The sequence below is a fragment of the Cyprinodon variegatus genome, unplaced genomic scaffold (genome assembly GCF_000732505.1).
Source record: "Cyprinodon variegatus isolate N-32 unplaced genomic scaffold, C_variegatus-1.0 Scaffold12, whole genome shotgun sequence".
Lineage (NCBI taxonomy): Eukaryota > Metazoa > Chordata > Actinopteri > Cyprinodontiformes > Cyprinodontidae > Cyprinodon > Cyprinodon variegatus.
This window is the reverse complement of record NW_015150465.1, coordinates 2,497,064-2,510,943: the sequence shown is the minus strand read 5'-3', so window position 1 is coordinate 2,510,943 and position 13,880 is coordinate 2,497,064. Positions and strand designations below refer to the sequence as shown.

General features: G+C 40.3%; 1 protein-coding gene across 25 annotated transcripts in view; it reads left to right on the top strand.

The window, feature by feature from the left end:
- LOC107089041 (calcium/calmodulin-dependent protein kinase type II subunit gamma) overlaps positions 1-13,082 on the top strand; it is a 60,870-nt gene extending 47,788 nt beyond the window's left edge. For 4 of the 25 annotated variants that reach the window (XM_015381597.1, XM_015381563.1, XM_015381651.1 and 1 more), the window contains 8 exons: positions 3,248-3,292; positions 3,400-3,454; positions 3,611-3,691; positions 6,546-6,686; positions 8,747-8,822; positions 9,520-9,614; positions 9,852-10,088; positions 10,525-13,082. In XM_015381597.1, coding sequence (XP_015237083.1) covers positions 3,248-3,292; positions 3,400-3,454; positions 3,611-3,691; positions 6,546-6,686; positions 8,747-8,822; positions 9,520-9,614; positions 9,852-10,084 — 726 coding nt within the window. In that variant the 3' untranslated portion in view covers positions 10,085-10,088; positions 10,525-13,082. The remainder of the gene's footprint in view (positions 1-3,247; positions 3,293-3,399; positions 3,455-3,610; positions 3,692-6,545; positions 6,687-8,746; positions 8,823-9,519; positions 9,615-9,851; positions 10,089-10,524) is intronic. The other 21 variants (XM_015381710.1, XM_015381683.1, XM_015381744.1 and 18 more) reach the window with 9 other exon arrangements.
- The last annotated feature ends 798 nt before the right edge of the window (positions 13,083-13,880 follow it).

The window sequence follows — 13,880 nt, the reverse complement described above, 5'->3', positions numbered from 1 at the left end:
GCGTTGATGTGCTGTGTTAACACCAGACTCGCACTAAAACCAAGGTCCAGCAGTGATGCTCAATGCTAATGCAATGCAAAAATCCAAGGAAATGCTTATTTCCCTATATTCAACTGGTGAAACATTCTTCCGATGGTGCCAATGTTCACATTTAGAGCTGCAACATCCAGAACATAATGTTAGCTTAGTATGAACAGACTGCCAACATAAAGAACCCTCTTTAACACAAAACTACACCAGCCTCACAGGACATTACAACAACCTGCCTGAGTGACTGGTGGAAAAAGGAGAAATAGAGCTTGGACTGACTGACAAAGCTACTGACTTTAAACAGTTCATCATGACCTATTTTCTAGGCTTACGGTACAGAATTTGTGTTTATCTGAATAAACGGTTATTAAACACAAATATCTTATTGAATAATAGTTTCTTAAATCACCAGTTATTATTGTACAAAAGCTTTCTCATGCAGTTTGTGATGAATTATGGAAACAGGAGATGAGCCCCTGGTCTAATGTGCCACCTGGTTGAGAAACCTGTTCAAAGGCTTACTGTTATTATTTACTTATTATTTAGGTAGCACACACGTCATCCTTATCTTAATTTATTCTTACCCTTATTTTATTCTTAAACCATAATTTTCTGACTATAAGTCGCGACTTTTTCCCCATATTTCGACCTTGCGGCTTATATAACAATGCGGCTTATCCATGGACTTTTGCAGCTAACGGCCACTAGCGTAATACCTAAATCTATGGATTTTACCATCCACCATGTTGATGTCACATTTGCTTCAACACACAAGTACGGTAGCCGCGTGCGGGGGAATGCGGAGGTCCTCCGGAAGCAGACTTTTACCGCGAGTGGTATGAGACAGAACGGCAGCGAGAAAGAAGGACATTAAACATAAAAAACCTGCAGCTTATAGTCCAGTGCGGCTTGTATATGTACAAATCATGCAATTTAGCTTCTGCGGCTTCTATTCAGGTGGTGCTAATACTCCAAACATTACGGTATCGTATAAGGGTTTGCAAAATAATTGTCATGACGATGCATCGCGATTCTAATTTTTGTGATCTACTGCATCGATTCTTGAAGGCAAGAATCTATTATAAAAAATTTAAAAAATGAACAAATAAAATCCATGAATAGTTGGCGCACATCAGCCAAACCAAGTCGAATACAACTTCCAGTCCAGCAGATGTCACTGCGGATGTGTTGACGCCCGCTGCCTTGTGTCACAAGCATTTCCGGCCGTGGGATACTGCGACGAGTCATATGAAATAAAACATGGAGGACACTATGAAAATTCGCCCCGNGATGTGCTGTGTTAACACCAGACTCGCACTAAAACCAAGGTCCAGCAGTGATGCTCAATGCTAATGCAATGCAAAAATCCAAGGAAATGCTTATTACCTTATATTCAACTGGTGAAACATTCTTCCGATGGTGCCAATGTTTACATTTAGAGCTGCAACATCCAGAACATAATGTGTGCCTGCCTGAGTGATTGGTGGAAAAAGGAGAAATAGAGCTTGGACTGACTGACACAAAGCTACTGACTGTAAACAGTTCATCATGACCTATTTTCTAGGCTTACAGTACAGAATTCGTGTTTATCTGAATAAACGGGTATTAAACACAAATATCTTATCGAATATTATTTTCTTAAATCACCAGTTATTATTGTACAAAAGCTTTCTCAAGCAGTTTGTGATGAATTATGGAAACAGGAGATGAGTCCCTGGTCTAATGCGCCACCTGGCTTGAGAAACCGCGAGTGGTATGAGACAGAACGGCGGCGAGAAAGAAGGACATTAAACATAAAAAAACCTGCTGCTTATAGTCCAGTGCGGCTTGTATATGTACAAATCATGCAATTTAGCTTCTGCGGCTTCTATTCAGGTGCGGCTAATAGTCCGAAAATTACGGTATCTTATAAGGGTGTGCAAAATAATCGTCATGACGATGCATCGCGATTCTAATTTTTGTGATCTACTGCATCGATTCTTGAAGGCAAGACTCGATTATAAAAAAAATAAAAAAAATAACAAATAAAATCCATGAATGGTTGGTGCACATCAGCCAAACCAAGTGGAATACAACTTTCAGTCCAGCAGATGTCTCTGCGGATGTGTTGACGCCCGCTGCCTTGTGTCACAAGTATTTCCGGCCGTGGGATACTGCGACGAGTCATATGAATTAAAACATGGAGGACACTATGAAAATTCGCCCCGCGGCTCCATCACATTTCAAGTCAGATGCTTGGATGCATTTTGGCTTTAAAAACAAAGAAGGTAAAAATGAAATTGATATGATGCATGTAATTTCCAAAAGGGGAAGTATACATTTGAATGTTTTCGTTTCATTGGTTTAAAGGACCACTGAGGCCTTGTAAACGGCACTCATTATCCTTATTTTGTTTTTTTTTTTTTGATTCCTCCTATGTTTTTTTTGTTGTTTCGTCGCCAGTAGTAGTAGTATTTTTTTTGTGTATTGTTTTTGATGGTGGCACCTCCTCCAGTCATTTTTTTAATTACTGCTGTTTTTTATTTCTTTTGTTGTGCTTCGTCGTATTTTTTGTATTATGGTGCTTCTTGGTGATGTCGTCTCGTGGTGTGTTGTTCGTGGTTCTTCTCGTCTCATGATTTCTTTTTTGCTACTCCCCCCTCGTATTTTCTTTTTTGTTCTTATCTTCTTTTTTTTTTTTCTGTAAACGATTGCACTGCCAGAAAAAAATTCCTGCAAGGGATTAATAAAGTAATTGTGATTTTGATTCAGGAAACCCTTTGGGAGAATTCAGACGAGCCATTTTAATCTAGATTAATTCCAAGATTACAGTGAGATTAATCTAGATTAAAAAAATGTATCTATGCCCACCACTAAAATATATATACGTGTATGTGTTGCGACATTATCATGAAAGAGAAGCTACCAACTCTTGCACACATTTACACCTTAAATCAGCTAATATTCCTCTTGAAACATAATGTAGGCAAGCATTTGTCCGCATGGCCCTGAAGTGGTTACTGCTAGACTTGTATTACTTGGCGCTGTATTAAAATATCTGTAAGCGTAAAGCCTTTAACACTCATTGCTCCAATAAAGTAGGAATGCTATGTTCACTCTGTTTTACAGCAGTCACTCAGACTCCTGTAAAATAATTGGGGCCGGTTTTAAACCCAGTTGAGATGCACTGTTTCAGGACAAAGATGTTCCAGACTGACTGTTCCGTTCTCTTCTGCAGGAGTCTCAAAGCACAGTGGTGCACAACCCTCCGGATGGAGTCAAGGTTAGACTTTTCTCTTGCTGGATTGGAACACAGTGAAGCTTAGCTAGACTTGATCTTTGGTATTGTCTGTGTTGGTTTAAGTGTCAGTTCCTCCTCTCGCTCCTCAGGGATCGACAGAGAGCAACGCCACAAACGATGAGGAGGAAATGAAAGGTAGGAAAGGTACTCATGTGTTTTATTCCCTTTTTTCCTGTTTTTATTCACTCTCTTTCTTTCTCCCTTCCTGAAGTGTGTGTATTTGACTGTAGTGATCAGCAAGTTTGTTGCGGTCCGAAGCCAGCCTGTCGTATGTGTGTGTTTGTAACTATTGTGTGTTAGCAGACAGTTCAGCGCTGAGTCAGAGCAGCGCCGCTGAGGAGATGCCCCCTCTTCTGCCCTCACCTCAAAGCTCACCTGCCAGTAAGTTTATCTACGGCAAAGAGAAGCTATATGGTTGCCCATACCCCCTACAAGGACCCGACACCCACTCCCCCCCACTCCCACCACGGCTTCTTCCAGTCACTGGCAGTGACTTCTTACATATTTGAGCTCCGCTCACACTCTGATCCACCATAGGGCTCCCACTGGTTTTCATGGATTCTGGTTAAATATCAAAGAATTAGATTCAAAAGCAGTTTAAGAAAAGTTAAACTTACTGCAACCTGGATATTATTAAACTGCAGTAACCCTATTTTCTTTGTAAGATGCTGCTTAAAAAAAACTTCAGCTCCCGTTTTTCTTTTGCCTACTAAGTTGGCTTAAATAATTAATAAATAAACATATTGTTTATTGGTAGAAATTTGTTTTCCTGGAAGTTATTATTCTTAAATAGCTAACAAAACGTCTATTTATTTCAGTAAATAAGTTGAATATATTCATTATCTGGAGGCAAATTGATTTCTGGCTTTCTACTAATGTGCATCATCAGGAAAAACCCACAGACCAATTTCACAGATAATTTGAATATTACATAATGTAATAATTGTGCAGAAATTTCTGCTTTCTGAAGATCACCTCTTGGTTTGGGCTTTTATTGTAAAAAAAAAAAAAAAAAAAACCTTATCATTGCGGTGTGGCAGCAGCCAGCCTCTGACTCTGCTAAGGTAACACCTAATCAGAAGACTTTGATTATAGAAAGCAAAATTTGGTGGGCTAACGCCAGCAGATGATATGGCTCCGCATTTCCTCGCTGACTATGGAAGCAACTTCGATTGTTTGGCCTCCCCTCTCTTCTCGAGTTTCAGACTCATTTGCAAATAAAATGTAAACTTTCTTCGCTTCGAGAAGGACCTTTGGCAGCTGGGCAACAGACCAGTCCTGGTGAGCCATCACTGATGGTTTGACAGGACTGACGGTTAAAGTCCAGGAAATAGAGGGTTGAAGGTGATTCCAGCTGTAGAAGGTTCACATTTTTCACCTTGTTTCCAATTATCCCTGCTGGTTTGTTTCTATCCCACTTTTTCCTTATACTAAACTTTCCATTAACATACTAGAATGCATCCATCTTAACAGGCAGTTTCTTTATCAGAGACCTTATTATGGACTTGTTTCATTGTAGAAGTTGTCTGCTTGACAGCTTTTAAATAAGCAGTCCTCCCCCGGTTGTTAAAGCTCCTTTTGCAATTTTTCCTCACAGAAAAATGCATTATTGCTCTTTAATAATGTTTGAATTTTATGATGAACTAAACAAATCATACACATAATTAAAAGCCGTACTCGTGTTCTTTAGTTGATCTGAAATCCAAAAGCACCGTGCCCTCACAGCTGATTGTAGTAACTTAGAACAGTGGGGGAGCGCCACCGCATCTCCAACGCTTCAGAAACGTACCGGGTAGATCCGCCCTGACTGGCTACAAACATGCCACTGTTATATTTTTGCCCCTCTCCTTGTTAACCTGGAGCAGATCGTTCAGGCAAGAGGTTAGTTGACGAAAACAGTGGATCCAGTTCAGTTTACACATAATATATTTTATGTACTTTTATGTCATAAAGGATTCTGTTCATACAAGTCATTGAAAAATATATATGTATTTGAACTCGCTTACCCGTCAAAGAAATTAACTTTTCAGGTTTATTTTGAGCCTACAAGCACACTGCTGTTGCATGATGATGCAATCCTTGCATAATTAAGGGATTCATAAACTTTTCCTGCTGGATCCCCCCCCTTTAATTAAAAGAACAGTTTTAAACCCCATTAATTACAAAATTTTCTAGTCTATTCTTTGTTTGTTTTATAGAAATATAGAAATAGTTGACTTTTCCTTTTTCAATCTTCTTAAAATTACAAAACCACGATGATAAACAGTAATTATTACTATTCAACAGAATTTAAAGTTACTATTAATGCATCTTTCCTACTAATGCTTCTCAAAATGGGTAATTTATTCAAAAATTTCTGCGCAGAGGTGCTGCGCTCAAACACCCTCAGGGGAACAGGTCTCCTGGCAGGATGCACGAAATGCACTTCTTACCCTGACCAACTTTAAGGTCCCATCTTTTCCCGAAAAGCCCCTGATAGGATCTCTGTTTCTGGCCACTTGTGGAACCTTTCAATGTGTGTGTGTGTGTGTCTTTTGGTGACCACTCTCTATAACCTGGTGGAGGTCTAGCTTACCTCCCTCTCTGCCAGCCCACTCCCCATCTGACTCTTCTGGAACCCTGCACAGCAGCGCATCATGTTTCTCTTTGTCTCCCCTCTATTCTGTTTGGCATCTTTTGTTTTGTTAATATTCTAAGCTTTCTGCTCTTTCCTCCTGTGTGAAATGTTTCCTCTTTCTACTCTGAAGCTTGCTATTTTTCCTGCCATTGAAAGAAAACTTAAATTGTTTCCTTGCCATTCCCTTCTCTTGATGTCCATTTTCCATTTCTTCCTTCTTACTAGAAGATGCTGACTCCCTTTATGCATAACATAAGCTAATAACAAGCAATAGCTTCGATTTTCTCTGCATTTGAAGCTACTGCTCATCACAGAAAGCCCTGTTAATCCATATGAACATTATGAGTAAAGTAGTCACAAAGCATCCCAATTAGAGCTGTATGGCCCCTGCTTCCTGGCATCATGTTACCCATCTTCTCGTCTCTCATCAAACTCAAGTTGGAGCTCTAAATCCTACCAGTCCTACTGAAACTACCCCCACATCCACCTTATCCCCACAGTTTTTTTCTTTTTTTTTTCTCTTTTTTTTTTTGTATGCATGGACAGTTTACCCACAGTGCATTTCATTTTCCCTGTTGTCCACCCCCATGTTTGTTGACCCTCCATTGTTTGTTTCAGTTCCACCGCATGATGTAAAGCGCATGGCATGGAACAGCACGGGCAACAGCTCCTGCCCCGACTCAGACCAATCACAGTCCTCCATCCCTGCCGCTCCACTAGGGAGCAGCACTGTCGCTGCTAAAAGCAACACTAAGCAGAGTAAGAGCACCCATCACTAACCGACTAACCCAGTTATCCCTGCCTTCTGTTTCCTGTTCATCTCTGAAGTTAAACATCGTTCCAAAGTCTTTTTCACCCTTTGGCAATTTTTCTTTTCTGTAGAGATTCGGTTATCATATTTTTGGTCAGCCTCTAAGGTGGACTTGATCTTATTATTTATGCGACGGTAAAAAAGAAAAGAAATACGTCGCCACCAGAATTTTTTTTCTGTAAATTAAAATCACCACAAATTAGCCGATAATGTTAAAGTGACGGCATGCTTTTAGACGTTTAATCTTAATGTCCAAAGACATGTAAATATGCGTGACATTAAGCTCAGGGGTATTTCCTCTGGTTACGCTTAAAAATAGTTTTTGAAATTTGGACTGGAGTCTGTTTTTGTCTGTATTACCTGATTTATTTGGTGGATTTCCCCTGATTTTTTTTGCATACATTAGTAGCTTAATTAGCGCTTTCTTTACTCATTAGTTAAGTGCAGGCTCTGTTCAAAATCAAAATAGGACTCACATTTTGAACGCTGGGTTCTGGACTCTGGTCCTGGAGTTTTTCCTTATGAAGGAAAAACACGTCCACTCTGCCTACGTCATCATCTACACTGCAATTCACTCACTAAAGGCCACTTTTCCCCTACAGTGTCTGCTTTCTCTTTGTGCTACAATCTCGTGCATTGCTTGGTATTAGTCTGTTAAAGTTGCAATGAAAACTGTTAGAGCTCTATTTAATCCTTAAAGGTTTAAATACATTTGCATGTATTTTTTTAATCCAGGCTGGTGGATCCCTGGTTGAGCTAAAAGCCTTTGAAACTATTGCCCCATTTACACTAGCCCTCTGAAACCGATCCGTGCCGAGTTCGGACAGAGCTTTGATCAGTTAACCGTGCCGAGGTTGTTGTTTTTGTTTTTTTTGTTTTTCAACCATTTTCACATCACATTAGTACGGTTCCTTGCCTCCTATCCACGATACGACAGCTCTCAAGGCGGGGATTACGCTAACAAAATGGCGGCGCCTACAACATTCAAGAACCTATGGGCCTGGGTAGCGTCCTCCGCCTAACTTTCAGTTAGAGTCTCTGCCTCATCAAGGTCCCACCACGCTCTTTTGATGCCATATTATTGTTAATAGGCTGAGAAGAAGTTTGTGTTCTGAAGAGTTAAAGAGATCTGTGAATTGCAAAGCCGGACACGCTGGAAACCTGCAAAATGAGCCAGCTGACTGTAAATAGAAGATAACGCGGCCTGCTCACGCGCTCTTTGTTATCAGAGAACTAAGCCACAACTGAGCCGTGCCGAGCCCTACTGTTGAACTAATACTAGATTTAGTACGGTTCAGTTGTGTCTGGCACGGTCCAGTTTTGCTGCGTTCTATTTACACCTACAGTTATCTCTGTTAAAGTGCTCGGACCGTTCTCAGTACGGTTTCAAAAGGGTAGTTAGTGTAAATGGGGCTTAATATTATATGAGAATATTTTGGTATTTTTTTGTCACTGTTCGTTTCTTGTAATCTTAGGCAGATTGTTTTGCATCTACTTGTGATTTATCTAGTTAAAATTCATTCAATGTAAGATTAAATTGAATCATTATCCCTCAGCTCTGTTTGGCCTGTTGTTTTGTTTTTTTGGTATATTTGGTATGGCAAACAGTTAATCTATCTTGGTTGATCTGTCATTTCTTCTATTCTCTTCGGATTTCAGAATGAGCAAAGCTTCATGTTAGGCTCGTGATGAAAGCTGATAGTCTGACCCTTGAGCTGAGATGTTTTTGTCAGCTGAAATGTGTTTACTGACAGAAGTTGTTGTGCTTGGTGGCGGCGTCTGATCCCACCAGAGTTGCACTGAAGGCGAGAACGTTGAGCATCTCACCACAGTGTGGTCAAGCTGCAGTGAGCAAGCGGCTTCGGTCTGATGTCTAGCGTTAAAAAGGGTCGTTTTGGGTCGTGCTGCGTGAAGGCAGGCAGCAGCCCAAGTTATGGTTGAACGTTGTTAAAATTACATGGCTACTAAGCAACCCTCCATCTGTTTCTGCTTCTCTTCCTTTCTGTAGGCCGTAAACAGGAGATCATCAAGATAACTGAACAGCTGATTGAAGCAATCAACAATGGCGATTTTGAAGCCTACACGTGAGTGCTGCATTTCTCTATGGGAAGAAATCAAATTTGTCAAAATGCACAAACCAGCAGCTGTTGCTCATAAATCAGATCGCTTTGCAAACAGTTCCTTGTAACATAGAGGGAGAGCAGTGACTTCATCCTAAATCCTTTTATTTTTTAGCCTTTTCATTGCGAGCATCTTCAGCTCTCACTTTGTTTTCTCCTAGTTTGACCTGCTGAGATCAAGGTACCTAACCACATACCAGCTTCTGGCAACATGATGGATATTTATTAAGTCCATCTTATCTTCCACATCAAGCTGTTTTTGTGTACCAGACGAGGCAAAGCACTCCCAGAGCATCACTGAACCACTGCCATGCTTTACTGTTGGAACAGCATTTTTATTAATCATCTGTCTGCCTGATCAGTTTTATTTCTAATTCATTCCAAACAACCAAATCTCTATTTTATTTATATGTTTTTAAGCAAATTAGAGCCAGCTAATTTATTTTTTTACTTATTTTTACTTTTGATTTAAAGTTCATGCAGTATTTGAAAATTCTTGATCTTATAAAGATTTTTGTTTAGGGTTGAATTCTTTTTGGACCTTAACACTGATTAGTTTAAGTTATATTAACTGTTTGTGTGTAATTTGTTGAACTAATGCCTTTAAGGAGGATTTGCTGGTTGTTTATTTTAATTACAAATGTACTGTTTTGACTTTCAGGAGGATTTGCGATCCTGGACTCACCTCTTTTGAACCAGAAGCTTTGGGGAACCTGGTTGAAGGCATGGACTTCCACAAGTTCTACTTTGAAAACTGTGAGTGTCCCCGTCGACATGCAGGAGATAAAACAAAGCTTTCCTCTGGCTGATGTTTCTTTTTAATTTCTATTGCTTTGGATTTGATCTATTTCAATCCTTTATTCCATTTAATTGATGTCAAATAATAAGGACTGTTACAGGTTTCCTGCGCTGATATCGACTAAACAACTGGAAATATTGTTCAGCTTTCAATAAAATATAATAGATGTTTGCATGTATTGTTTTAATGTCTAGTGCTGAGCAAGAACAACAAGCCTGTGCACACCACCCTGCTCAACCCTCATGTGCACCTCATCGGCGAGGACGCCGCCTGCATCGCCTACATCCGGCTCACGCAGTTTGTCGACTCCACGGGCCGCCCTCGCTCCAGCCAGTCCGAGGAGACCCGCGTTTGGCACCGCCGCGATGGAAAGTGGCTCAATGTCCACTTCCACTGCTCAGGAGCACCTGCTGCACCACTACAGTGATCAGGTACAAACCCCCGGCCCAGCACGCCTTTCTTTGTGGTTTTTACACTTTTTCTTTCAGACTTGTTAACAATTTTTTAAAGCGGTTTGAGAAAATAAGAAGAAAAGCCCCAAAGCTATACTTGGTTTAAAAAGATGGAAAACATGGGCTGTTTATAGGAACTTTGGGGACATGCGTCAGATAAAGATGAGGTTTATTTCGGTATTATTAAGTTTAGAAAAACAATAAAAATCACAATAAAATACTCTGTTTTATATTCATCTGGGTTCTGATAGACAAAATGTAAACGAGTTTCTGACTATAAACCCAGAATCAGCTTCTAAAGTTGATCTGTTATGATTATTGTTACGCCGAATGTTTTAAAAAGTGTTTTTGGTTCGTTTTGGGACAGTTTGAGCTGAACTCTAAACATGCTGCTCCTTTTCTCCCCCTCCCTCAGCGGCCCTGAGGCTCCAGTCCTCTGGAGCGCGTTTATTGGGGGGCAGTTTTTTTCAGCGAGCGTGTTTTAAGAGGCGCATCCTCTGCGTGGATTGGATGGTGCCAGGAAGCCCGGCCGGGCGAGATCGCATCCCTCTCCACGTTACCAACCAACCCCGTCCCTCCTTTGACCTGACGGAGGCCGGCTGAACACGAGAAACCCCGCCACCCCCAACCCTGACCCCTCCATGAGATGATGATGATGATGCATGCATCTGGCGCCTGACTGGAGGGCGCAGCTTTGCCCTCTTGTCCCTCCCCTGGCAGCCATCTTTTTCCTGCCTGTGCGAGATGACACGTCCTGGGGGAGGAGAGGATATACAGTTGAACTTGTGACAGTTTATGAGTATGAGTTATGAATATACTGTGTAAATTATGGCTAGATGTACCAGAAACCACCAAAACCCAACCAAGCATTTATCTTTATCTGGAAGAAAAAAAAAAAGGGAGGAGCGGAGGGGGAGTGCTTAGATTTTGTACAGGTTTAGGGATTACCAGGTTGGAAGAGTTGTCCTCGCCACCTGGTTGTTGACATGAAGGGATAATGTTCCTCAGCTGAGTTAAAGAGGGAAAGAAACGATTTTTAAAAAAAGATAAAGAGATTCACTCTGAGAACTTGATGACGAGAGAAACTTGATATCAAAAACACGAAGCACCAAAGTGTAGAACTTTAGTGTAGGCTTTCTACGTGTTTGTGTTTTCGTCCGTGTGCTTGTTTTCCGACGGATCGGAAGTCGTCGTCGTCGTGGGATCGGGGTACTGGGAGGGAACCATTAGGGGAGGGGGGTGTCTGAATCGAGGTCGACTTGTGGTGTTTTTAGTCCTGATCCGTCTGTGTTCTTGTGGATAACAGGAGCCATTATTCGTCTTTTTTCTTTCCAATTGTCATTTTATTTTTCACTGACTGACTATAATCAAGGCTGCTTTTTGTAGGGCAGCTGAGATGTATTCTTTTTTTTGTTGCTTTTATTTTAATAAGGGTTTTAATTGTGCACATTTAAAGCTAACCGCGTTATGTCGTGTGTTTATATGCAGTGTAGGGAGGAAGAGGAGGAGGCCCTTACCATGAAAAGCCGCCCGCATTCTGCATGTTTGCTCGCTGCCTCTCCCTCTTTTAACCCCTCCCCAGTCTGTTACTCTGCAAGGGCCTGGTTTGTTTATAATCACTGTGTAAATACAGTGTTTGTATAGATATATGTAGAAAAGTGTAATATATGTACATGTATCTAAGAGACACTCATCCTGTGCATTTTGGGGAACCACCCCCCCTCCTGTAACTCCCACTTTCGTTAAGAAAAAAGAAAAAAGATTTCCTCGACATTTTAAATTCTCAACCCTGAAGTATTTGAGGTAAAAGTTACGTTAATAAATAAATCTGAGCTAGCAAATTCTCCTATAGTCTCTCCCATGGCCAAACGACTGTTTCTGAAGACGGGGAATAAAGCAAATGCAGAGATGGAGGTAATCCACCCCCCCTACCCCTCCAAAACGAGACTCCGGTTACTATTTTTAAAGAAACTAGTGTCTGTAACTCCTGGTCCCACGATGCTGTGAGCCGTCTTTTCATATCATATGCACCCACGCACTCCAGGCGGCGTGTTTTTAGGCTTTGTAACATATCTGCACCGCTGCTGTGACCGGCGCCGCCCTCGTCGTGCTGCTTTAGGTGTCCTCCCTCCTTGATATCTCCATTTGACTGACCCTCCCCCTCCTTTTCTGCTCTTGAAATGATTATTTGTTCCTTTCTCTGTTGTTCCCGTGTTACTGGTTTTAAGTTTTTATTATTATATTATTATTAATGTTGCTGTTGTTGGTTGGTATTTTACCAATCTGCCAAGCTGGAGTTCTGCACTCTCCCTCACATACATGTAGAGAAAAAAAAAACAAAAGGGAAGAGGAAGTGAAGACAACAAAAACTTAAGGGATATTGATCAGGACTTAATTATTTATCCGTGTAATCTACCCTCGGTGGTTTTATATGCCGCCTGCTGAGAGGAGAGAAATGGTGTCGATGTGCAGGTTTGTGCCACCAGAGCGGGACACCTACTTATTTGCATGTTTCAGTTACACATTTCTATCACAAAATATGGATGGAGCTAGTGTTAATATATGATATTTGCATCTTTTGAAATTTCATCCATCCAGAATGTTGAATTAAGTGATATGAAAATATAAAGCAAAATTTTAAAAAAGGTTCAAAAAAAAAAAAGGAAAAAAAAAAAAAAGATTCAGGCGCCGTAGCTTGTTATGAGGCCCTCGATGTTTTCCCTGCGTTGTAATGAAATATTATCGGGCTGCGCTTTCCCCTCACCCCCCCCTCACCCAGCCTTTAGATGGATGCTGGGTTTATATTTTTCTGGCTTTGTTTTATTTTGCATGATCACGTTGTACGATGATAACAACCATGAATTGCCGACTATCAAAGTGTTTGTCTGAGTGTTAGTTGGTCTTCATCATAGCTTTGTTATTCTTCAAACTTGGATCTTGAAAGTATTTAATAAAAATACTATTTCAGCACTGCTTTGTCTCACTGGATTCGTTCATTTTGCACATTTCATCTCAGCCTGTTCTCTGAATGCTTCTCCAGACCTTCCATGTATTTCAGGTTTAAACAAATCTTAATGCTGTTTTTTTTTACTGTAGACACTCAGTAGTAACCTTGCAGGGTTTCCACAGGTCATTAAAATTAATTAAAACTCATAAAATAATTAATTGATTAATTAAGGCCTGAATTTGCATTAAAATTCATTAAATGTGATTATTAATGGCATTTAAAATGCTTTATTTAGAAAAAACCTGTTTATTAAACGGTGTATATATATATATATATATATATATATATATATATATATATATATATATATATTTGCAAATATATCGCAATATATTATATGGCGATATGTGTGCATATTTGCGCGGAACTTCTTCCAGTTGATCGTAAAGCTGTATGTTTGCAAAAGAAGCTCGAGGCGGAGAAAAGGCTTGAGAATGGGGAAAATGCTAATTTCAACAAAAGTGGCTGGAAAACAAGGAATTGCAGCCTTTTCGACGGTAAAGATGAAGAAGGAATTTGCCGTGTATATATGACAGTCATGGGTACTTGTTGATGGCATTAAAATTATTTTTAAGAGCATTTAAAAGCATTAAACTGTAGTTGCTCATTCCTGTATAATCCCTGACTTAGTTACATAATCAAAATGGTCATCAAAGACGGCTCTTTGAAAAAAAGTTTTAATGATTGTGGCTTACAGGTAATGGGGAAAAAAGTCTACTTCCTTGGAACATGAACATGTCCCAAGACCATTCAAATAATATATT